Source organism: Equus asinus, unplaced genomic scaffold, assembly GCF_041296235.1.
Source record: "Equus asinus isolate D_3611 breed Donkey unplaced genomic scaffold, EquAss-T2T_v2 contig_803, whole genome shotgun sequence".
Lineage (NCBI taxonomy): Eukaryota > Metazoa > Chordata > Mammalia > Perissodactyla > Equidae > Equus > Equus asinus.
The window spans coordinates 1,180,022-1,206,256 of record NW_027225520.1 but is presented as its reverse complement, the minus strand read 5'-3'; the positions used below and the strand labels follow the sequence as shown (position 1 = coordinate 1,206,256).

The following is a 26,235-nucleotide window of genomic DNA, read 5'->3' as shown; positions in this document are numbered from 1 at the left end:
GGGAGGACGCCCACATGGGCTGCGCAGTGAGAGACGGCCCCTGTGGTCAGAGCCATGCGGACGGGGGGAATTTGGGGGGAATTTGGCAGATGGAGGGAGGGAGGAAGGGAGACAGCTACAAACTTAGGGGCAAAGACACAACCACAGGTCTTTGGTGCTCTTGACAGCGCCCTGCAGACACCCCGCATGGCCACACTGGCTGCTGCCAGCAGGAGGGCTTCCCTTGAGGGTGCCACACGTCCCTTCCACCAACACGCTGGTACAGGAGGACGGTCCCCTGGGTCAGGAGTTTGAGAACCACTGCACCACAGCTCCCTGGGGCACAGCGGGTGTGTGGAGGCGCTAATGACTGCCCCTGTCACTGCCCACCTCAGGGCCTTTGTGCCTACTGTTCCCAGGCGCCCCACAAGCACTGCCTTACCTCATCTAAGACCATGATCAGATCCCACCTGCCACTAGCATGTCATCAATAGACAACACAACACCCCCCGCCTGAGCCCACTCCCACCTGCCGTCCCCTCACACCAACCATCACCCCAGGTCACAAGGTCATCCCTGACACACCACACATCCCACCCCACCTGCCGCCCCCTCATAGTAACCGTTACCCCAGGTCACAAGGTCATCCCTGACAGGACAAACATCCCACCCTACCTGCTGCCCCTTCACAGGAGCCATCACCCCAGGTCACAAGGTCATCCTACACACCACACATCCCACCTCACCTGCAGCCCCCTCATAGGAACCATCACCCCAGGTCACGAGGTCATCCCTGACAGAACACACATCCCACCCCACCTGCCGCCCCTTCACAGGAACCTCACCCCAGGTCACAAGGTCATCCCTGACAGAACACACATCCCACCCCACCTGCCGCCCCTTCACAGGTACTGTCATCCCAGTCAGGCTCTGTAGGCTTTTCTGTCATCCCAACTAGAAGGTGCAGCTACCCTCCAGTGCCTGGCACAGAGCAGGCCCCCAGCAATATGCAGTGATGGAACGCACATCCCAAAGAGCTCCCCTGAAAGGAAAACACCTTTCGCTGTGTTCGGAAAGCTGCTACCTCAGAGAACTTGGCCACATGACTCTGTTTCCCTCTGTCCACAGTGAGTCTCTCCCAGCCTGGAACCTTCCATGTCTCTCACACTCATGGGGAAGCAAGCGTCTCCCACCAACTCACTCCCTGAGGCACAGCGCAACACTGGATGACCCAGTTCTGGTGCTGGACTTGCAGGATCGACTCAGGGAGAAGTAAATGCTAACATGTGTGCTCTTTCTGCGGCCCTGTCAAGACCCAGGTACCCGGACCAGCCCTTCTGAGGAAGGCAGCTGGAAATGCTGGGGAGAGCACTTGACAAACATCTTCCTGAGTGCCTCACGGACTGGCAAGAGAGGAAGGACTCTCAGGGCACGGACGCTGGGAAGGGGCACCCAGCGAGGCCAGGAGAGGCTGGACAGGCGCTGCCTTCAGGGAGTGCACTCAAGGGGGTGAAGTGACCGTCACCTCACAGTGTTGCAGAGCTCGGGGACAGGAGGCAACATCCAGCATCCTCGACGGAGGCTGCCCCCTGAGCGGGATCCTGGGGGCTGCCCCTGCAGCGAGAAGAATGAAGTGGAAATAAATCCCCACCAACCTCTGACCCCAGGAAGGAAAGGACAATCATAGGCCTGAAAGCTGGTGCTGCATCAAGGGGCTGCGGGCAGGGGTGGTGGCAAAGCTCCCGAGAGCTCACAGCAGACTCCCAGTCAAGTGTGCAAACCAAATGTACATCCTGTGCCTGGTCCCCAAACCCTCCAGCCGACGACGTCAGGCTGCCACAGATCAGCAGTGCCCGGAAGCAGCAAGATGTGCTGAGGTGAACCATCCTCAACTCGGGACTCAGAAAACGCCCCAAGTTCCAAGGAAAGTGAGGCGTTCATGATCAAAATGCACAAACACACATGAAAGGAAGGCACCATGGGGGAGAGCCGGCAAGCAGGGAGCAGCTGGGCTGGCGAAGACTCCGGACTCTGACGTTGTTGAGAATGAGAGCCGACACGCTTCATATATCAAGACAGGGAGAGGCTTGAAGATGCAAGAGTGAGGAGACTTAAGACAGCCCCAAATAAAACGTCCAGAAGAACAGGAAACACACTTGCTTTCTGGGTTGGAGAGCAGAGCAGCACAGCTGGGAGGGACTCGTGCCCCGGGAGGGAGGAGACGCAGGTGCTGAGCCTGCAGCTGCAGAGCTGGAGACACATCCTGAGACCCGAGGCCCAAGGAACCCCAAGCAGGAGTCCTTGGAGCGACCCACACTGCACACCGGACGACGAGACGGGACAACACCCAAGACAGCGGCAGATCCTCAGAACCTGCCACAAGGAGACGGAACGGAACAGAAAAGGGGACCGTCTCCAAAGGAGCGACCCAGGAGCCCTGCAGCCAGCTTCTCGACAGAAATGCAGGGGCCAGAGCTGGAGGAGAGCGGCTGCCCTTTCGCCCAAACGCCACCTCCCGGGAGGTGTCTGCCACACAAAACCAACATGGAGACAGTTTGAGACCAAAACGGAAGAAAAGCAAAAGCGAGCCGGCCACTGTCAGCAGACGCTGGTCCAGGATGTGCGGGGGACCGTGCGTCAGGCAGAAGCCAAGTGCTCCTGACGCAGGTCGGAGATGCAGGAAAGGGGCGTATGGGGGGCAAATCTCAACACGCTGACTGTGTGAATCATCATAAGGCGGCGATTTTATTTCTTTTTAAAAACCCTCCGAAGGCAACAACAGCAGTATAAAATGAATGGGGTCATGGAATGGAAGTGTCTGAGAGTTTTGTTTTTTTTTGTTGAAGAAGATTAGCCCTGAGCATCTGCCGATCCTCCTCTTTTTGCTGAGGAAGACTGGGCCTGAGCTAACATCCGTGCCCATCTTCCTCTACTTTATATGTGGGACGCCTACCACAGCATGGCTTGCCAAGTGGTGCCATGTCTGCACCTGGGATCCGAACTGGTGAACCCCGGGCCGCTGAAGCAGAACATGCTCACTTAACTGCTGCGCCACTGGGCCAGCCCCCATCTGAGTGTTTTGAGCTGGAAGGCAAAGGTATTAATTTTTCACCTGGAAAAATCCAGTAGTGGCCATTTCTAGGATGAGCAGTCAGCTAGGAGCAAGGGAATACTCCAAAGTAGGAGAGGAAAAGAGAAAGAGGAGGCAAGAAAGGACAGGACGAAAATAAACCAAGATGGACGAACAGTCATAACACGTGGAAACAGACAAACGGCACAGTTAAAAGATGAAGATCAGAAGGAAAAAGAGAATCGTGTCTATTCACAAGAGACACACATAAGACGTAAGGGTGCAGAGGGTGAACATCTTCTCAAAAGACGGAAAAGGGTAGAGGGGCCGTGGGGTGGCTGGACTGACGTGCACACAAGAGGTGGAGGTGTGGACAGTACTAGAGAGAGACAGGGACCGCGTCAGGGCAGGCGACCAGGGGAAACGACATGCCTCAGAGCTGGCCGATGCCGGCCCCAGGAGCCCCACACGGACACGGCAGACGCTGCAGGGAAAAGCAGAGGTCCAGCCCCCAGGGAGGCCGGGCCCAGCTCCCCGGAGCGATGACGGAGCTGACCGGACAACGAGAAACAAACAGCCTGCTGCAGACACGGGAGATTTACAAGTTTAATCTCCGGGACAGAAATAGATGCGGCCCCAGCACAGCTGCAGCTCTCACATTCTTTTCCAACACACAGGACGCCGTTGGGGGCTGGCCACCTCCTGGGCCGCAAAACAGGTCTCAGCAGGTCCTGCAGGGACCGTGGGGCGCATTCCCCGACCTCCAGGGGACGCGGCCAGATGACTGGAATGAACAAAAGTGGCAAAAACACACACGTGTGTGTGTGAAAGGAGAGTCCTAAAGTACGGCTCAGGCCTCTTAAAAAATGGCAACCAGCCGACCAAGGGGCATTCGGGTCCCCAAGCCTCTTGCCTGGGCTCCCACCCGCCCCGCCCCACGCAGGCCCCCTGCAGCCCCGATCAAGGGGCACGGCCTCACGGAGAGCTACTTCTGTAGAGGGCCCCAGCCGCCTGCTCCCTGACTCGACCCCACTCCTGGGACCTCAGACTCGCCCATGGGCCTCCCAGAACACACAGTGGGGCGGAGCGGTGCCCCCACGACCAAAATCCAAGCCCTGGGATAAAGCAAAGGCATCTCTTCTCCCGCAGAAGGGTGTGGGGGAGCCCAGCAGAAATCCGTCCAGCTGTGTCTCTGGGGTCACACCTCCCAACACCAGCCTCGGACGGTCAGGTCCCAGAGGGGTCAGACGGCACGTGCTGGGACATCAGATGGGTCCCTCCGACTCCAACGGGCCAGGACAGGGCACAGGTGGCAGAATGAGAGCAGGCCAGGCAGGGACGCTGGGCCGGAGCGGCCAAGCCCAGCAGCGTCCTGGGCGGCCCCGTCTGAGACCGGATGCAGCAGCAAGGCCGGGACAGGGCCCTGGACGGGGCCAGGGAGCTCAGGGGGACAGCCTGTGGATTCCAGGTGAGCCCAGGCCCCAAAGATGCTGCACCCAACAGGAGGCCCCTGTGGGCCGCGAGCTTTCTCCTCGGCTCCCGTGGACCCTCCACACCAGCTGGCAGGAGGTGCGCCAACTAAACGCGTGAACGACACTCCACGCTGACAGATGGGAGCCAGAGGTCAAAGTTTAACACAGGGGAGCCAAAGACAACAACGGGGGAGCCAGGCCCTGCACACGGGTTCGTGCGAAGGATCTCCCTCCAGCACAGGAGGGGCCGGGCTCACTGTGGAGGCTGCTGGGCCAGCCGCGTTCACAGGAGGGAGCAGAGCTGTGTTCCCAACACTGACACAGACGGGGGAGCCCGGCTGAGCGGGGTCCCCGGCCTGGACACTGTCAGCCTGGCTCTGCACCTGCCCCACAGGACGGGCTCCCAAGGGGGCGTGTGTGTGGCTCTGGAGTGGCCTGTGAGGGGAACCTGCATCCACAGCCGAGTGGACAGAGGGGCCGCTTCCAGCTGCCAGGGTCCTGGGAATGTGGATCAAAGGGGGTATTCATGACCCTTCCTGCAGGGTACTGTGACCCCACCCAGACTAGGACCCCAGACTGTTGCCCACTTGCCATCTGGGACAGGCAGAGCTGGGAGGCCACGCTGTCACCCCAGGGAGGGGAGGTCAGCTCAGAGTCCAGGACTGTCCCCAGGGGGTGGCCACACTGGGGTCTGGAATGACGCTCAGCGGGGTCTGTGTGCCCTGAAGGACCCTGCAGGGAGGCTGGACAGCGTGTCCGGGCCCACAGCAAGGTGACAGAGTGGAGGAGCAGAGGCGCCCGTCAACTGTGCCTGAGCCTGTTTGTGGAGAGTGGGTGATGGGACCCCCGGGGTACAGGACGCTCAGGACCCCTTCCAGCGGGGTGAGCCGAGCATGTCCTGGGCCTGAGAGAGCCTGCAGTGACCACCGGGAGTTGGCGCTGCTCGGCGCCCAGAAGGCCCGAGAATCCCTGGGCAGGGTGGGCGGGTGGACATGGGAGGCGGGAGCAGGGATGGCTCCACTGTGGACGGCACAGCCGTGCCCCAGGGTCCTCTGCTCCGGGCCAGGGGGGCCCACTGAGCGGGTGGCGTGGCCGTCAGGCTGAAGCACCACCTCCCTCCCTCCACCCCCAGCCTCTCCCTCTACCCCCAGCCTCTCCCAAAGATGTTTGCTGACCCCCCCAAGGCTGTGTCCCGAATCCGCCCTCCAACATCTTGGGATGAAAGGAGCCAGGAGAACTCTCCTTCTGCTCCTCCCACAACCCCCATGAGAAAGACCCACTGGTCCACCGCCTGCAGCCCAGGGAGCACTCACGTTACGCAATGCACATCGTCACGGCTGAGAAGCAAGGTTGAGACATGTTTTCTGTGACAAGAAACAACTTCCCATGAAATGAATTCATAAAGTTTGATTCCCAAAAAGTGATTTTCATTTGATAAGCAGCAGCCCTAAAGCAATGCAGACTTTCCTGCATGGGCTCTGTGGGGAGCCGGGCCCCCAGGCACGACCATCCTGGGCGAGGCTGGAGGGATTTCCGGGTCTCCCACACAGCCCAGTGGACCATCAGGAGAAACCCTAACTGCCCCACATCTGTTTTCCTATCGTCAAAGCAGGACCCGCGTGGGGCAGATTCCACTCCTGGGTCTCCAAATGCAGGCACTTTCCTTAAAATCTAGGGACAGACTCACACCTTCCCCAGCTGCAGACAAAACTTCAGAAGTTGGAAGACACAAGACAGGAAAAATTCCCAAGCTGTGTAAAAGCTGAGATATGATCCCAGAAAAACTCCCATTAAAATATCAGCAGAAGGCAGGTCTTTTTTTCCCCCAGATGGCCCGGTCTGATTGGATGTCATTTTTTTTGGCCACAACAGGACGTTAAGTCCTGGCCTAGAGAAAAAGTGCGGGTGTCTAACTGCAAGAGGTGAGGCGTTCAGGAGCAGGAGCCCCGGCCCCAAGCCCTGTGGCCCTGCCCCCAGCACCGGCCCAGAGCTGAGGCGAGGACAAGATATGCCACGGAGAGACCCCTCGAGTCACAGACAGACTCTGGGGATCACGGGCTGTCTGATGCTTCCAAACGACTGGGTCCCTCAAACTAACTCGTAACACGTCCAAGGTGTAGACACAGCAGGTCTTACTCCTCTGAGCACACACAACCATGGAGAGGGTGTCTACACGCCAACTACTCACTATCAGCACCGAGCCATCCACTTGCCCGGCCCATGTGTGCAGATCCCCACAGCCCAGTAAACACCATGTGGCCGAGAAGGCCAGGCGTCCCACAGGGCCGTGTCATCACGGAGATGGCCGTGACCATGGGCCAGGCTTCCCACCGGGACCACAGGGTCAGGTCCCCACCCGAGCCAGAACCTGTCCACGCGCTGGGGGCTTGCATCCTGGCCACACCGCGGCACCTGCCGCCAAAACTCCAGCAACGGGCGAGCTCTTAGGAGCTCTCCCAGCGACTTCACGCGGGACCCACGCTCCCTGCACGGGTGGGTGCGAGCAGCCCCCGCCCCCCCCACACCAGGGAGGGACTCGGGAGGGACCCGGGTGGGCCGGGGGGGTGACATGCGGCAGACCTGGACCTGCTGGAAGGCCTTGAGCCTCTTCTTGAAGCGGGAGGGCAGCACGAAGTCGCAGCCGCGGGCCAGTGAGGCCAGCTCCTGCCTCAGGCTGGGGTCCTGGCACAGCGACGGCTCGTGGAGCCGCATGTCGGCTCGCGTGGGCCGCCAGGGCCCGGGCCAGGCACCTCGCTCTGGCTCTTGCTCTCGGGGCTGGGCCTGGCTGGGGCCGCTGGGCTCGGGGCGGCAGCTGCGCCCGGCAGGACGGTTGGGGTGGCTGGGCTCAGCGCACTCCGTGCGTCGCTGGCCAGGCGCTGTGGGGGCCGGCCCAGGCGGCGCGCGTTCCACAGGCTGAGGAGGGCACATGGCTGGAGGAGGGGTGGCAGGCCACCCCTCCCGCGGGCGGGCGGGCCGGCGGCTGTGCAGGCGGGAGGGGACAGCTGGCGCGCCCTGACCGAGCAGCTCTCTGCGCGACTGCTGAGGGTGCGGGAGGCCTTGCAGGGGGCGGTGTCTGCAGGGACCCCGGCTGTGGCTCAGTGTGGACGCACAGGGCACAAACAGGTCAGCAAGGACAGCCGATCTGGGGCAGATCTGGGGCCGCCTGCCAGCGCTCGCACAGCGGGGAGGTGGCGCTCTCCCCAGAAGCAAAGCCTGCCCGCCCGCCCACGACTAAAGGGGACCTGCCACAGGCTCCTCGCGGAGGAGCGGGTTCTACGCTGAGGCCCCAGCCTGGGACCCAGATGCAGCCAAGCAGCTGTTCCCTCCCTGAAAACGCACTGGGAACAAAGGGGTCTGCCCGCCCCAGCTTCCCCTGCTCCTTAGAGGCTGAGAAAACATACTGAAGCTGCAGAGGACACCGGAAAGTTTTCTCTTCAAAAATCGGGTGAGGGGGTGAGTATTCTGGCTTCTGTAGTCTTGGTGCCGGTTCCACACGACAAAACGTAGAATGTCAGGACAGGGCAGAAAGTACCACAACATACAAGGTAACAATATGGAACGACAGTGTGGAACGTCACGACAAAGTACCAAGTAACCAGAACGTCCAAAATAACGACAGTGCACAAAGTACCAACAGGGCAGAACGTAACCACAACGCAGGATGTAGCGCTAACGCACACCATAAGGTAGGAGCCAGTCACATAAACGTCAACAGGGCAGCAGACAGCAGGTGCACTGAGGATGCGGCCAGCGGACACACGGACACCCGGCACCTCCGCCCGCTCCCGCAGGAAGGACCAAGGCTGCAGTGGGGGCCGAGTCGCCTGGGCCCACGCAACTCAACAACAAAACATCAAACAACCCAATCAAAAAATGGGCTGGAGACATGAACAGACATTTCTCCAAAGAAGATATACTGATGGCCAATAGGCACAGGAACAGATGCTTATCATCGCTGATCATCAGGGAAATGCAAATCAAAACTACACTAACATATCACCTTACACCCGTTAGAATGACAAAAATATCTAAAACTAATACTAACAAATGTTGGAGAGGTTGTGGAGAAAAAGGAACCCTCATACACTGCTGGTGGGAAGGCAAACTGGTGCAGCCACTATGGAAAACAGTATGGAGATTCCTCAAAAAATTAAAAATAGAACTACCATACGATCCAGCCATCCCACTACTGGGTATTTATCCAAAGAGCTTGAAGTCAGCAATCCCAAAAGTCCTATGCACCCCAATGTTTATTGCAGCACTATTTACAATAGCCAAGATGTGGAAGCAACCTAAGTGCCCAGCAACAGATGAATGGATAAAGAAGATGTGGTACATATATACAATGGAATACTACTCAGCTGTAAAACAGAACAAAATCATTCCATTTGCAATAACATGGATGGACCTTGAGGGAATTATGTTAAGTGAAATAAGCCAGCAAGAGAAGGATAATCTGTGTATGACCCCACTCATATGAGGAATTTAAAATTATGGACTAAGAACAGTTTAGCGGATACCAGGGGAAAGGTGGGGTGGGGGGTGGGCACAAAGGGTGAAGTGGTGCACCTACAACACGACTGACAAACATTAATGTACAACTGAAATTTCACAAGATTGTAACCTATCATTAACTCCATAAAAAAGTGTTAAATGTATATCTTTTTTTACTTATCAAATACTTAAGGGAAAAAAAGACTACCCATTGTAGGACAACTTACTCTGAAGTAGACACTCTCACATATGGACAGTGGTAATAAAAGGATTTAGAAAACAACTTGGCAATAAGCCTTTGATCTCTTGAGTAATTCTGCTTCTTTTTATCTATACAAAGAAAATAATTCTTAATAAATAACTTTACTCACAAAAGATACTGATCTATGAGTTATTTACAACAGCGAAAACACTGTAAATAATTAAAATGTATAATAATGGCTAAATAAACAGGTATGCATAAAAGTCATACAATATCATACCATCCATTAAAAATAATTCAAAAAAGTTCAATTATAATATGGAAAATAGTTCACACTACAATGCTAACCAAAAATAGCAGGCTATAAGTTGTAGACAAAATATGATCACAACTATGTTTAAAAGCACATGAGGTAAGCCCTGTGGGATAGTGGTTAAGTTCACGTGCTCCACTTTAGCGGCCCGGGGTTCATGGTTTCAGATCCCAGTCTCAGACCTACACACCACTTATCAAGCCATGCTGTGGCGGTGTTCCACATACAAAATAGAGGAAGACTGGCACAGACGTTAGCTCAGCAACAATCTTCCTCAAGCAAAAAGAAGATAAGCAACAGATGTTAACTCAGGGCCAATCTTCCTCAACAAAAAAAAATACAATAGGGGGCCAGCCTGGTGGCATAGTGTCGTTAAGTTGGCAGCAGCCTGGGGTTCACAGGTTCAGATCCTGAGCACAGACCTAGCACCACTGTCAAACCACGCTGTGGCGGCATCTCACATAAAATAGACGAAGATTGACACAGATGTTAGCTCAGCAACAATCTTCCTCAAGCAAAAAGAGGAAGATTGGCAACAGATGTTAGCTAGGGCCAATCTTGCTCACACACACCAAAAAAAAAAAGGAAATAAAATAAAATAAAATAAAACTATTACAGTAAAATACTGTCAGAAATATTAATAGTAGGTGTTATCTAGATGATAATATTATAGGTGATCTTTTTCTACCTTTTCATATTATAAATTTATCGCTTTTATGCTGTAAAAGTTCTGTTTTCTTTTTTAATTCATGTAATTTTCTTTTATAGTTCATAAATGAAGATTGGAGATGTATGAGGTAAACTAAACTTAAAAGTTGAAAACTTAATTTTCCTAAGATTTTGCAAGGTAATCCACTCCCATTCAAGAAATTACTCATATGTGCATGTGTTTTTAGTTTTAAAATTATTGTATCTATTTACAATGCATTATAAAATATACAGCTCATTTATTTGTTAGTATCCATAATAACTTCAGTTATAAATCAAACAGTATTTGATAGTTAGCTTTTCACACCTCCTTTATTTACAAGTTTACTCCTTGCTTTAGTGTTAGAAATCTTATGTCCTTATTCAAGTAAAATTATAAGAAATTCTATCAAAATCTTCCAAGTATTAATTACATAAGCATATAAAATAAAGTCTAATTGTCTATAAACTTTTTATGCCTTGATTTTAGTCGCAAATGTGATACAGGCCCATACAGGTTTCCACTACGCTGCTGAATACTTAACCACTGCTTCCGGTTGTTAGGGTAAATGGTGGAATTTTTCTCAGTGGGTCCACGTGTCTTGGGTTTCCTTACAAAAACTTACCAAATTTTAACATGTGCATTTTATGCACACTGACCTGATTTAAACCTCATGAGAACTTTATTACAGGAACCTGAGGCTCAGAAAGGCACTTATTTGCTGAATGCAATAAGGGAGTTAAATAATTTGCACTTACAGCTACTAAGTGGAAAATTAGGAATTCTATCTCCAACCAAAGCCTACGCTATACTGCACCCCTTAGGGGAACTCCAGGCACAGTGACAAATATAATTTAATGAATAGAAAAAGTAGTTACCCTAAAAGATAATCCTCAAAAAACTCAAAATCTGAAGTACAGTTTCTACTGAATGTGTATCGCTTTTGCACCATTGTAAAGTCAAAAAATCGTTAAGTTGAACCACCATTAAGTTGGGAACCGTCTGTACTTAAAAGGACTATGGACAAACTAAGACGTCCATGAAAGTGCTTTCAGTTACTAGAGCATACTTTTCCAAAGTTTTTCATCTTTGTTCATTGCTATCTTTATTGTTTTATATATGCTCATTGATTTAATTTACTTTTTTAATAAGACACTTTATGGACACATGAAATTACCCGAGTTCTCTGGCTTTACTGCTCATGCTTAAGCCACTGTGCTTACCACACTATTTTCACTTGGACATAGCAGCAACTAAAGATAAGTCACTAACAATAAGAAAAGTAAATCATTTTAAAATCAATTCCTAAAACTTCCAACTAAAACTGGAACCGATCCTCACAAAGACCAAGACTTGACAGGCGTTACAAAAGTATTTCAAGCAAAGGACAGTACGAAAACTAAAGCCACAGACAGCTATGGCATTTCACATAGGACCATTTAAAAAAAAAACAAAAAACACTAACCAGTCAGCTACAGCCCATAAGGAGCTTATAAGTCCTCACTCCTATGCTCACAACAAGAAAAAAGATAAAGGAAACTGTAAATCAATAACATCTTAGAAAACTGAGGTCACAGGGCAAATCACCACTGAAAACACTGGAGACAGGCAGATACAGAGAATCACAGCTTATCTGGAGTGGGAACACTTCAACAGTAACTGACAAACTGTAGGAGACCAAGTATGGATCAGCCTGAGAGTTAAAATATCTTGGGGTCCCAGTTTTGGGGGGGGGCCCACACTTTCCTGGGTTTTACGTCCAGGAACCCTAGGAGGTTTTCAGGTTTTCACAATGAAGATCTGAGGAAAATCCTCTTCTGCTTTGAGCAGGAGAAGGGGAAAGTAACCATACTGAAATATGCCCAGAACATTCTCTTCTTAACAAAGTCACACCCTGAAGATAAAGTACTTTAGCAGAGCATCATCTACCTGGAGGAAGAGCAATTAGGCAACCTCAGCCTCCACCAGCCTTCTTGTCTCACCGAAGCTGGGGGAGGGAGGGAGGGCTAAAAGACACTTTTGAAGGTCACAGTCCAGGGACTCAGGACCACTAGAAAAAAATGAGATTTAATCGTAAGATTACAGAACACTTTCCCTCCCCAACTGCTTATCACCCCATCAACAGGGATCCACCATAACAACAGTGAATTACAAGTGAGAATACAGCAAGATAACAGACTCTGTTTAAGAAGGAGTTTTTACTTAGGGAAATCCAAAGAAAACAGGAAGAAAAAAATTAAAACAAGGAAACTAGAAGAAAATGAAGCCTCTGTCACCTACGGGTACAGCAAATATTAAACACAACCCAGTTCCTAGTGAGATTAACATAAAAGCTCACACTAAAAGCCTGATTACCTCAGTTCCTATCACCAGAAATATCATATTTGGCTTTCAAAAAAAATTGCAAGTCATGCTAAAAGGCAAGAAAAAACACAATCTTAAGAGACAAAGACTGCATTAGAACCAGACTCAGATAAGACACAGGTTTTTGGAATTATAAGACAGGGGAATTAAAAATAACTGTGACTAGTATGATAAGGTCTCCAATAAAAAAAAAGCAGGTAACGTGCAAGAATAGATGGGTAATATAAGCAGAGAGATGGAAACTCTATTAAATAAAACAAAAGGAAATGCTATAAATCTAAAACACTGTAAAAGAAATAAAGATGCTTTTGATGGGCTCATCAATAGACTGGACACAGGCAAGGAAAGAATCAATGAGCTCGAAGAGGAAAGAACCAGTCAGGTTGATGATACGTCAACAGAAATTTTCCAAACTGAAATGCAAAAGAGAAAAGAGAGAAAAAAAAGAAAACAGAAAAACTAGTAACTATAGGACAATTACAAAAGTTGTAACATACACATAATGGAATAAGAAAGAGAGAGAAAAGAGCAGAAGAAATGTTTGAAATAATGGTGGGTGGAAAATCTTCCAGAATTAATGATAGATACCACAGACGCAGGAAGCACAGAGAATATCAAGCAAGATAAATACCAAATATCTACACCGAGCTATATCATATGCAAACAGGCAAAAAAACAAAGACAGAGAAGAATTTTAAGAAGGCAGAAGAAAGACACCTTATCTAAAGAGAAACAAGGATAAGCATTCCATCTGACATGTGGTCAGAAACCATGCAAGCAGGAGGAGCACGGAATAAAATATTTAAAGTGTTTAAAGGAAATAAAAAAACCACCAAGCAGGAACAATGTATCCAGCAAAATGATCCTTTGAAAGCGAAAGAAAAATAAAGGCTTTCTCAAACAAATGAAAACTTAAAGAATCTGTTGCCAGGAGACTTGCCTTGCAAGAAATGTTAAAAGAAGTTTTTCAAAGAGAAAGAAAATTATATAGGTCAGAAACACACATCTGATAAAGAAAGGAAGAGCATTAGAGAAGGAATAAATGAAGGGAAAATAACATCTTTTATGTTTCTTATTCTTAACTTACCTAATAGCAAAAATGTATCGGGTGAGTGTGATCCCCTTACAGATAAGAAGAAGAATTGGGAACGCTCTATTATCAGGTACCTACACTATTTGTGAATGGTATGGTTTTATTTGAAAGTAGACTCAGACTAGTTATAAATGTATATTGCAAACTGTAAGACAACCAATAAAAATTGTTTTAAAGAAGTATAATTTATAAGTTAAAAGAGGAAAGAAAATGAAATCATATAAAATGTTTAAAACCAAAGGCAAAATGGGGAAGATAAAAAGAAAAAAGAAAACAAAGAACAAGTGCAATGAATAAACAACAGCTACAAACATGGCAGATATTAATCCAAATATATAAAAATTAACTTTAAATGTAAATGATCTAAATACATCAACTAAGAGTCAGAATGTGTCAGAGTGTCAGTGTGGATACAATCAGGTGTCAGAATGAATTAAAAAACAAGACTCAATTATATGTTGTCTACAAGAAACCCACTTGAAACATAACAATATTGGGGCTGGCCAGCAGTTAAGTTCGCATGTTCCGTTTTGGTGGCCCAGGGTTCGCCAGTTTGGATCCCAGGTGCAGACACGGCACCGCTTGGCAAGCCATGCTGTGGTAGGCGTCCCACATATAAAGTAGAGGAAGATGGGCATGGATGTTAGCTCAGGGCCAGTCTTCCTCAGCAAAAAGAGGAGGATTGGCAGCAGTTACCTCAGAGCTAATCTTCCTCAATAAATAAATAAATGAATAAATAAGTAAATAAAAATAAACATAACCATAGTGATTTTAAGTAAAGGGATGATGGGGGAAATGGGGACTTGTTGTTTAATGGGTATAAAGTTTCAGTTTTGCAAGAAGAGAAAGTCCTGAAGATTGGTTGCACAACAATGTAAATGTACTTAACACTATTGAAATGTACATTTAAAGGTTAAAATGGGGGCCAGCCCAGGTGGCCCAGTGGTTAAGTTTGGCACGCTCCACTTCGGCAGCCTGGGTTCAGTTACCAGGCACAGACCTCTGTCAGTGGTCACGCTGTGGTGGTGGCGCACATACAAAAAGAGGAAGATTGGCAACAGATGTTGCCAGGGTGAATCTACCTCAACAACAACAACAACAACAAAAGGTTAAAATGGTAAATATTATGTTATGTATGGGTAGTTCACCACAATATTTTTTTAAAAAGTAAAGGGATGTATATTCAAGTCCTTTGCCATTTTTTAATTGAGTTGTTTGTCTTTTTGTCACTGAGTTGTAAGAGTTTTTTATATATTCTAGATAGTAAACCCTTATCAGATATATGATTTGCAAATATTTTTTCCCATTCTGTAGATTATCTTTACACTCTCTTAACAGTGCCCTTTGATGTGAAAAAAGGTTTTAATTTTAAGGAAATCCAAACTATTTTTTCTTTTGTTGTTTGTGTTTTGTGCATCTTATTTAAGACACCACTGGCAAATCCAAGGTCATGAAGATTAGCCCCTATGATTTCTCCTGAGAGTTTTATAGTTTTAGGTCTTTAATTTAGGTATTTGATCCATTGTGAGTTGTGGTATAAAGTATAAGGTAAGGATCCAATCTTCATTCTTTTGCATGTGGATATCCAGTTGACCCAGCACCATTCACTGAAGAGACTATCAAGAAAGGTATACAGTTTTTGTCAGGGATGATAAAAGAGCTCTGAGTATAGATGGTGGTGATTGTTACATACTGTGAATGCATTTAATGTCACTGAATTGCACATTTACAAATGGCTAAAATTATAAATATTGTGTTAGATATATTTTACCACAATAAAAATAAATGTGAGATACTACTTCACATCCACTAGAATGGGTATAATAAAAAAAGATGGACAATAGGATGTGTTGGTAAGGATGTGGAAAAATTGGAACCATGATACAATGCTGATATGAATGTCAAATAGTATCGTCACTTTGAAAAACAGTTCTGAAAGTTCCTCAAAAAGATAAACAGAGTTACCACATGACCCAACAATTCCACTCCTAAGTATATACCAAAGAGAAGAGAAAATATATGCCCAGACAAAAATTTATACACACTCATAATTCGATTCATAATAACCAAAAAGTAGAAACAAACCAAATATCTGTCAAATGATGAATGGGATATTATTCAACAATAAAAAGAAATGAAGTTTTAAGTCATGCTACAACGTGGATGTACCTTGAAAACATTATGTTAAAATGAATGTATCTGGTCACAAAAGACCACATGTTGTATGATTCCTTTTATATAAAATATTCAGAATACACAAATACATAGAGATAGAAAGTAAAAGAGTGGTTGTTAGGATCCAGGGTAGAAGTTGTGAGGGGCAATGAGGCATGCCCACTAATTGGTATGGGGATTCTTGTTGGAGTGATAAATATTGTGGTGACTATACTAAAACCACTGAAATGTACTCTTTAAATGGGTAAACTGTGTGGAATGTGATTTATTTTAATAAAGCTGTTATTTTAAAAAAATGACGCACATTAACTGAATTGCTGATAGATCTTTTGACAGTAATTGCACTGGAATTTTGTCCTTTAATACAATTTCTAGCCCAAAGAAGAACGAGGGAGGAAAAACCTAACTCAAACTAAAAGATTTAACATGATCTGAAAATATTATTTGAATCCTGAGCTTTAAAAGGAATAAATAGGAAGTAATCAATCTGTAATTGCTTGAATTTTTTGCTTCAGCAGAGATTATAAAATTATGGAATGGAAATAGAAATTAAAATAATCTGTTATAAATATACATATTTTTTAACTTATCTGTCAAGACAATTATTTTGTTGCCTTTTGAGGCCAAGCAGTAGTGAACATTGATTGACTATATTAAAAATGAGCAGAAGCAGCACAAGTTCCTTCCACCAAGGATATCTCACCCTAGGATATCAACTCTTTAATGAAGCTCTGCTTTCTGAAAAATTCCACATTCAGTATTAAGAAAAAAACCAAGTGTCCACACTTTATGTTCATCAAGGGCACAAGGTTTTTACAATGTGATTTTACAATTTCTGTTCTCTATAATAAGATTTTTTGGCCTTCAACTCTACTTGAATCTTATTATTGTATTACTTTCTATTTAACATTAATTGCTTAATATTAATTTTGTACTGGGACACAGAAAGGACCAAAGTACCAGACAGTCTGGCAGGAAGCTTGTGCCACAAGTAAGGGAAGTCAAATGGTATCTTCCCTTTTTAATTCTTCAGAGATCTCTCTAGAGATCCTCTAAAAGACCTAGACTTTTTAAACCCACGTGCTTCTCTTGACCCTTGAGAAATATTAACATCTTAAACTTCAAAAATTTCTGGGACTATAACAAACTTTTGTTCCTTTTCAAAAAGAAAAAAAAGGAGGGGAAGAGAAAATACTGAAACAAGAAATAAACAAGACTGGTGTCTATTCTACATCATCTCAAAAAATCATTCAGGCCTCCCAGCCATCTAAGGATATAAAAATTAAGTATATGAGACAACAGGTCACACCAGCATGGGTAACACAGAATAGTCATCTTAGAAGATTAATTTTATTTTTCTAAAGACAGCGTCCAAAGTTTACCACAACCAACATGGCATTACTGAAACCTAAGACCTTCTCTTTGAGTCCTCACACAAGATACATTAAAAGGTAGTCCTTCATAAATAAGTATCCTGCATACAAAGAGCCACGGAAAATCTCTTGAATACCACTGAAGATTTCTCTAAAAACAAAAAGGAGGCGATCCTTTTTTTCACAAAACCTTGGATCTAACTCATTTGAGTAAAAACTCAGAATAGCGGTTCTACATTTTGTAGAAGCCATCTTAAGACTTTGCAGAAGTAAACGGAAGAATTCATAAGGAGTTGATCAGAAGCAAACTAATTCTGTACGCCGTGCCTAACCATTAAAGTTACATGAAGATTAGCATAAAGAGAGGACTCAACTAAGAAGAAACAAGAGAAAATCAGTAAGTTCTGCAATTCTGATAGATGAGGAGTAGAATACAACCCAACAAACCTGTCCAACATCAGCTCTAATCCTCCTACCTCAAGACAACTAGAGTTCCTAGTCTGTGTGTACTCATTCTGATAGTTGAGCATCTTGCCCTGTACGTAAAACCTAATTCTCGTCTTACCACCCAAAACTACAACTCATTCCTTGTCACTCTGGTTAAACTTCCTCATTCATTTCTTTTCAGCTGATGGCACCGATCTCAGAAAACTAAAATTAATACCACTCCCAGAATGCAAATAGCCTATCTTCTTTAACTATTAAATGGTTTTCTTATAATTCCATTATGATTAATAAAAGAGATTCAGAAATGGCCAAAGATCCTGAGTTTCGAATTTTCCAGTCTGGTTTAACACATGAAAAAGTCATATGGGTCTGTTTTAGCAGGCTGATGCCTCAGGGGAAAGATGAGTCATAATCTAGGAGTAACAATATAATAAGGAAACAAGACTAATAGATATAACTTTCTAATGGTTGATGCTTTTTTGAAAATCCTTTAAAGTAACGGTGTAGCATTAAAATTACAAAGCAAAGGCAATTCAGGTCACCTTCACAAATATCTGTTGCCTGGAAAACTTCCATTTAAACTCTTCCCGAATTGATAAGGGTTTTAAACCCAGTTAACCAGTCAGATTTCACGTCTTATTCATGAGGAGTTAGATTCACTTAGTCATTTTACAATATTTACCAAATGCTGAATCTATTCTGGACACTTGGTATTGGAATAAAAAATATATTAAGACCTCACCTCAAGGAACTCACAATCTAATAGTGAAAAAAGGCTGTTAAGTAGCCCAGGAGTAATCTAGGGAAGAAAGGGGGGTCCGTCCCTATAACTATGAATTACCTAATGCTTTTTAAATCTTTGACTACACCTAATTTTTATACAGCTTCCTTTAGGGTTAAAACTCTTTACCTTATTTCCAACAACTGCTAACCTCCATTTTAAGAACCAAAATTTGCTAGAGGGTCAGGAATTTCCTGAAAGAATACCTTGGAAAAGCAAACACTGAACCACAAATGTTTCCTGTATTAAAAGAGAAAGGTGTAATGGTTTAACATAAAGTCAAGGGAAAACGTAGATCACTTGAAGGTGGTAAATATTTGCAAAGCTTAGATTTACCATTCCATTCAAGGCAAATCTACCCAAATTCAATACATTCTATTCACTTTAACACAAAAAGTAAACAAGTATTACTGCCTTTATTTTCTACAAAAGCATGCTAAATTCTTTCAAAAAAGGAAACCTTTAGGAGGTTTTTAACAGGATGAAGTTTATTTTAGCTCAAAGGGAATGAATTTAGATTTAAGTAAGTTAAAAGACAAACTACCCTCAAATGAAGCAGAAATACAATTTTACTTCTACTCATTGTAACAAAATCTATTTTCCTCTAGAACTTGATTCAGAGTGAATTTATATCCCTATATATTGTCATACAAAGAGTACTTAAACCCAGTTTAAATAAAAGCCTTATTTCTCTTTTGGTAAAGAAGAAAGTGGAGAAAACCAAAATCTAGATTTCCTGAGAGAAAACAAAAGTCACGTTCCTATTCTATAGCTAAATATTTAGTGTCATAACTAAGCCCATCCACAAGCTACTATGGTAACCATTTAATTTGTGGACTACTACTCAATTTTGAGAGAGTGCTAAAAAGCAAATCTCTCCAGATAAAAACAAAGCTTATTTCCCTAATCAATAAAAACTGAAACAGATAAAATCTGCAACACAAGTGGCTAACTAAACAGAGTTTTGAAAAATATTAATTAAGCTCTGAAATAATATTAAGTTTTTTACACAAGCAATAAAACCATCGTGCCAGAGGCAAAAGATATATAAACACATTAGATCATCTTCGAAAAAACAGTGTTTAGCTCATCTTTAGAATGTAGTGAACTCGATACTCCAGGTGATAGACACCTGAGAAGGAAGGTATGAAAAATCAGAATCAACTTATATGGTAACTTCCATACTTTGGGATATGTACATCACAGCTATTCATAGCTCTTTTCATAGAATTCATACCTAATCAATTCTCTCTCCAACTATTAAGTAAATCCACTCCAAAAAATAGAAAAGGAGCAAAAAAGGAAAGTCAAGGGGCTGGCCCCGTGGCCTAATGGTTAAGTTCACGGGCTCTGCTTTGGTGGCCCAGGGTTTTACTGGTTCGAATCTTGGGCACAGACATGGCACACTGCTCATCAAGCCATGCTGAGGCGGCATCCCACATGCCACGACTAGAAGGACCCACGAGTAAAAATACACAACTATGTACCAGGGAGCTTTGGGGAGAAAAAGGAAAAATAAAATCTTAAGAAAAAGAAAAGGGGGGGGCGGCCCATTGGCACAGCAGTTGAGTGTGCACATTCTGCTTCAGAGGCCTGGGGTTCACCGATTCGGATCCCAGGTGTAGACATGGCACTGTTTGGCAAGACATGCTGTGGTAGACGTCCCACATACAAAGTAGAGGAAGATGGGCACGGATGTTAGCTCAGGGCTAATCTTCCTCAAAAAAAAGAAAAGAAAGCTAGTCAATTTTGTTAAGAGCTTACACTATGCTAAACATCTTATAAAGATTTTCATTTAGGTGTTATTGTTTCCATTGCACAGATGAAAAACCAACTTTCCAAAGTCACCCAAAGTTACAAAGCAAGAGAATTGGATTTGAACCCAAATCTATCGCTATATCATGTAATTCCAAATGAAAGCAAGTTGAGAGTAGAGCTCAAACTATTTGAATTGTATTCCAAAGGATTGGAGATTAATCGATTTTCCTCTACTTCCTTTCCCCGAGAAGAGAAAATACCAAATGCAAATAGACCTCTTACTTAAGTTAAATGACAATCCCTCAATAATTTATGAGATATTCTTTGAAATATTCCTCTAATAATGGAAAAACAACCGGTAAACAATAATATAGCTTGGTTCCATTTGCATCTTAAGGAAAGCCTGATATTTAATAAAAGAAAAGCACTAATTCGTCTTTGAAAATGAAAACAATTACAGCTCATTTACTCACTTATCTTTTCTATAACAATAGTCCAGGTGTGGAAGTTTTAGCATATGGTTACTAAGGACTCTCCTCCACATCCTTCTTCCCTGATGATAAATCCACTACTGAAAGTAAAATATAAAGAAAAGTGTGAAGTACAAAATAGAATGTCATCTAAAATCCCACCATCCAGAGATAATCGTAGGGGAAAATGTTAACACACATTTGGTTTTAACAAAACTGAATGGTTACTCTACTGGTTTGTAACCTTTCCTGTCCATTAATATACTGTAAATATTTTCCTGCATCATTAAATATTCTTCTAAAACATAATTTTTAGTGGCAGCATAGTATTCCATCATGTAAAGATGCCATAAGATTTTTTTCCAGCTAACAGCACTTAAAGAGGGATATGCTTTCATTGTAAGAATTGCAGCTGCATACTAATAGGATATATAGCACAGCTGGTAAATTTTAAAATCAATTTTTATTTATTCAGATCATAAGTACCACAAAAAAAAGGGCTACGTGTATTAACTATTACAAAAGATTCGCTGAGAAAAATATGGTGACACTTATTTTATCTTCACTTAAAGAATTACCAATGCTTGTCTGCGCTGTTAAAAACTTCAGTGTTAAGTTATAGGTGTCTACAAAAACACACTGGCCACAATAAAGAACTGCAGAACAAGAAAATTCTCAAACTGCCAGTGGAAGTGTAAATTAATAAAGTCATTATGGAGAGCAATTTGGCAATTCTAATAAGAAACAAAGGAGTGACATCAGCATCATGGCAGAGTGAGGTCTTGCCTTACACTCTCCCCCCCTAAGATACAATGAAAAGGACACTCATAAACCAACAGAGGAAACTGACACAATACAAGAGATGTCTGAGAGATCCACACAGCCATATGTCTGAAGATGAAGGTGCTGGACCACACAGGAGGCAGCGGAAGGAGGTAAGGGGATCTCCTGTCCCCCCTCGAACGGCAGCAATCTAGAGCATAACACCATGCATGGCTCTGAGAGAAGAGAGGGGGAAAGGGCAGCCCTCCAGGGGAACGCATTCAATCTCAGAGTTGTCTCCCAGCCTGTGGCAACACTCCACACAGAGGAGGCTTAGCAATCACGGGGGCGTCTTCCCCAAGCTGAGCAGCCCAGAAGGGCAGAGAGTGAGTACAGAGCAGGAGCACCCCCAGGATCACGCAGCAAAAGAAAGCAGCCTTCCCCTGCCTGGCACATCAGCTCATCCAGAGCAAGGGACTCTCACCAGAGCGCCTGCACACCTATGTGTGTAAAGCAGCGGTGGCCAGTGGGCAAATGCAGATGGGCCCTGTCAGCACAACTTCCAAAGGACAAGCACACCTGCCAGGGATTGCAGTGGGCTCAGAATACACAGGTTCTGCCCGGCCCTCCCGTGGTGGGAAGAGGCAGCTGTGACTAGATACTACCACTATGCAACAGCACAAATCCACCCCATCAAATAGTATGAAGAGATATATTAACACTACAGACCAGAAAGTAAATGACCCAGAAATGAATCCTGAAGCCACAGAAAATTACAATCTAACTGACGGACAATTCAAAATAACTATCACAAAAAAACTCAATGAGATATAGAAAAAAAAAATCAGAAATGCTGGCAATGAAAAACACAATGAATAAGATAAAGAAAAATTTGGAGTCTTTAAACAGAGGTGATATTATGGAGGACAAAATTAGCAATTTAGAAGAAAGAAATATGCAAATGCTTCAGAAGGATGAGGAGATAGAAGTAAGACTACAAACAAATGAAAAAATATCCAACTCAATTACAAAATGTAACATAAGGATAATCGGTATTCCAGAGGGAGAAAGGAGCAGAGAGCTTGTTCAAAGAAATAATAGCTGAGAACTTCCCAAAGCCAGGGAAGGAGCTGGAATTACAAGTAAATGAAGTCAATAGAACTCTTAATTACATCAACATAAAAAGACCTTCTCCAAGGCATGTATTAGTAAAACTGGCAAAAATCAAAGACCAAAAGTATTAAGGGCAGCAAGGCAGAAGAAAATAACCTACAACAGAACCCCTATCAGGCTTTCAGATTTCTCAGCAGAAACCTTAGAGGCTAGGAGAGAGCAGAATGATATATTCAAAATTCTGAAAGACAAAAACTTTCAGCCGAGAATACTCTACCCAGCAAAAATATCCTTCAGATATGCTGGAGAAATAAAAACTTTTCCAGATGAATAAAAGCTAAAGGAGTTCACTGCCACAAAACCTCCCATAAAAGAAATGATCACGAAGGCCCTCATACCTCAAAAAAAAAGGGTTAACCAAGCCTTGAGTGAGGAGATAGACAAAAACAGAATATTACAACTCTCTATCACAACAGGTTAGCAAACAATTATAACGTTAAAGAAAAAGGGAAGGAAAACATCAAAAATAACTATAATCACTTCATTTTAACCAAAACTCACAAAACGGATTAAGTTGTGACAACAATAACTCAGGGAAGAAGGAAGAGATGGAACCTGCTCAGACTAAGAAAATAAAAGGCTATCAGAAAATGGACTATTTCATCTACAAGATCTTTTATACAAACCTCACGATAACTACTGAACAAAAACTCAGAACAGAGACACAAATGATAAATAAAGACAAAACTGAGAAAACCCTCATAGAGAGTCGCCAAACTTAATTCACAGTCAGAAATACACCGGATTGAGAAACAAGGGAAATACAGAACAACCAGAAAACAAGTGATAAAATGGCAGCATTAAGCCCTCATATGTCAATAATCATTATAAATGCAAGTGGAGTGAATTCTCCAATCAAAAAACACAGAGTGGCTGGATGGATTAAAAAAACAAGACCCAACAATATGCTGCCTCCAGGAAACATCTCAGCTCTAAACACAAATACGGGCTTAGAAGGGATGGAAGACAATACTCCAAGTTAAGGGAAAACAAAAGAAAGCAGGTCTTGCCATACCTGTATCAGACAAAGTAGACTTCAAGATAAAAAAGGCAATGAGAGACAACACAGGCAGTATATAATAATAAAAGGGACACTACACCAAGAGGATATAACACTTTTAAGTATATGCACCTAACACAGGAGCACCAAAGTACACAAAGTAACTACTGACTGACCTAAACAGAGATATTAACAGCAAAACAATAATAGTAGGGGCCCTTAACACCCCACTTACATCAATGGATAGATCATACAGAAAGTCACCAAGGAAACATGGGATATAAATGAAAAACTAGAGCAGAGGGACTTAACAGATATGTATAGAACATTCCATCCAAAAACTGCAGAATACACATTGTTCCCAAGTACACGTGGAACATTCTCAAAGACGGACCATATGTTGGGAAACAAGGCAAGCCTCAAGAACTTAAGACTGAAATCATATCAAGCATCTTTTTCAACTGTATTCTATGAAACTAGAAGTCAACTACAAGAAAAAAGCTGGGCAAGTCATGAATATGTGGACACTAAACAACATGCTACTGAACAACCAATGGATCACTGAAGAAATCAAAGGAAAAATCAAAAAATATCTGGAGACAAATGAAAATGAAAACACATCATACAAAGTCATATGGGATGCAGCAAAAGAGGTCCTGAGAGGGAAATTCACAGCAATCCAGGTCCACCATGGAAACAAGAAAAATCTCCAATAAGCAATCTTAAACTATGCCTAACAGAGAAAATGAAGAACAAAATCCAAAGTCAGCAGAAAGAAGAAAATAATAAAAACTAAGTTCAGAAAAAAATGAAACAAATCAAATAAACAGTAGAAAAGATCAATGAAACTAACAGCTGGTTCTTTGAGAAGATAAGCAAAATTCACAAACCCTTAGCCAGACTCACTAAGGAAAAAAGGAAAAAGGCTCAAGTAAATATAATTAGAAATGAAAGAAGAGAAATTACAACGAATACCACAGAAATGCAAAGGATTATAAGAGAAGACTGTGAAAAACAGTATGTCAACAAATGGGACAATCTAGAAGAAATGGATAAATTCTTAGACTCATACAACCTCCCAAAACTAAGTCAAGAAGAAACAGAGGATCTGAATAGACCAATCACAAGCAAAGAGACTAAAACAGTAATCAAAAGCCTCCCAGAAAACAAAAGTCCAGGACCAAATGGCTGCTCTGGAGAATTCTAGGAAACATTCAAAGAAGAGTCAGTGCCTATCCTTCTCAAACTTTTCCAAAAAATTCAAGAAGATGGAACACTTCCTAACACATTCTACAAGGCCACTGTCACCCTGATCCCAAAGCCAGATGAGGAAAACACAAAGAAGGAAAATTAGAGGCCAGTATCACTGATGAACATACATGCAAAAGTCCTCGACAAAACAGTGGCAACCTGAATGCAGCAATACATTAAAAGCATCATACACCATGATCAAATGGGATTTATACAGGGATGCACGGATGCTTCAGCATCTGCGAATCAATCAATGTGATAAACCACATTAACAACATGAGGAATAAAAACTATATGATCATCTCAACAGACACAGAGAAAGCATTTGACAAGATCCAACAGCCATTTATGATAAAAACTCTCAACAAAATGGGTACAGAAGTAAAGTGCCTCAACATAATAAAGGCCATATATGACAAACTGACAGCCAACATCATACTCAACAAGGAAAAACTGAAAACCATCCCTCTAAGACAAACAGGAAGAAGACAATCTCCACTAATATTCAATGCAGTAGTGGATATTTTGGCAAGAGCAATTAAGCAAGAGAAAGAAATAAAAGCAATCCAAGCTGGCAATGAAGAAGTGAAACTCTCAGTGTTTACAGATGACATGATTTTATATATAGAAAATCCTAAAGAATCCACTGGAAAACTACTAGAAATAATGAAGAACTACAGCAAAGCTGCAGGGTACAAAATCAACTTATAAAAATCAGTTGCATTTCTATACTCTAATAATGAACTAACAGAAAGAGAACTCAAGAATACAATCCCATTTACAAGTGCAACAAAAAGAATAAAATATCTAGGAATAAATTTGACCAAGGAGGTAAGACCTATACAATGAAAATTATAAGACATTATTGAAAGAAATCAATAATGACATTATAAAACGGAAAAATATTCCAGGCATATGGATTGGGAAGATAAACATAGTTAAAATGTCCATACTACCTAAAGAAATCTACAGATCCAATGTAATCCCAATCAGAATCCCAATGATATTCTTCAGGGAAAGAGAACTAAGAAGGCTAAAATTCATATGGGGCAACCAAAGACCCCAAACAGTGAAACCAATCCTGAGAAAAAAGAATGAAGCTGGAGGCATCACAATCCCTGACTTCAAAATATACTACAAAGCTATGGTAATCAAAACAGCATGGTACTGGTACACAAACAGACACATAGATCAATGGAACAGAACTGAAAGCCAGAAAGAAAACCACACATCTATGGACAGCTAATCCTCGACAAAGGAGCTAAGAACATACGATGGAGAAAGCAAAGTCTCTTCAATAAATGGTGCTGGGGAAACTGGGCAGCTACATGCACAAGAATGAAAGTAGACCATTATCTTTCTCGCCATAC

At 43.8% G+C, this 26,235-nt stretch overlaps 1 protein-coding gene across 9 annotated transcripts in view; it reads right to left on the bottom strand.

The window, feature by feature from the left end:
• LOC139039758 (serine/threonine-protein phosphatase 2A regulatory subunit B'' subunit beta-like) overlaps positions 1-9,469 on the bottom strand; it is a 57,338-nt gene extending 47,869 nt beyond the window's left edge. For 7 of the 9 annotated variants that reach the window (XR_011501300.1, XR_011501301.1, XM_070503822.1 and 4 more), the window contains exon 1: positions 7,102-9,469. Coding sequence is in view for 7 of the 9 variants with exons in the window: in XM_070503822.1 (XP_070359923.1) it covers positions 7,102-7,449 (348 nt within the window). In the remaining 2 variants the exon portion in view is untranslated. The remainder of the gene's footprint in view (positions 1-7,101) is intronic. The other 2 variants (XM_070503826.1, XM_070503821.1) reach the window with 1 other exon arrangement.
• Positions 9,470-26,235: the final 16,766 nt, after the last annotated feature.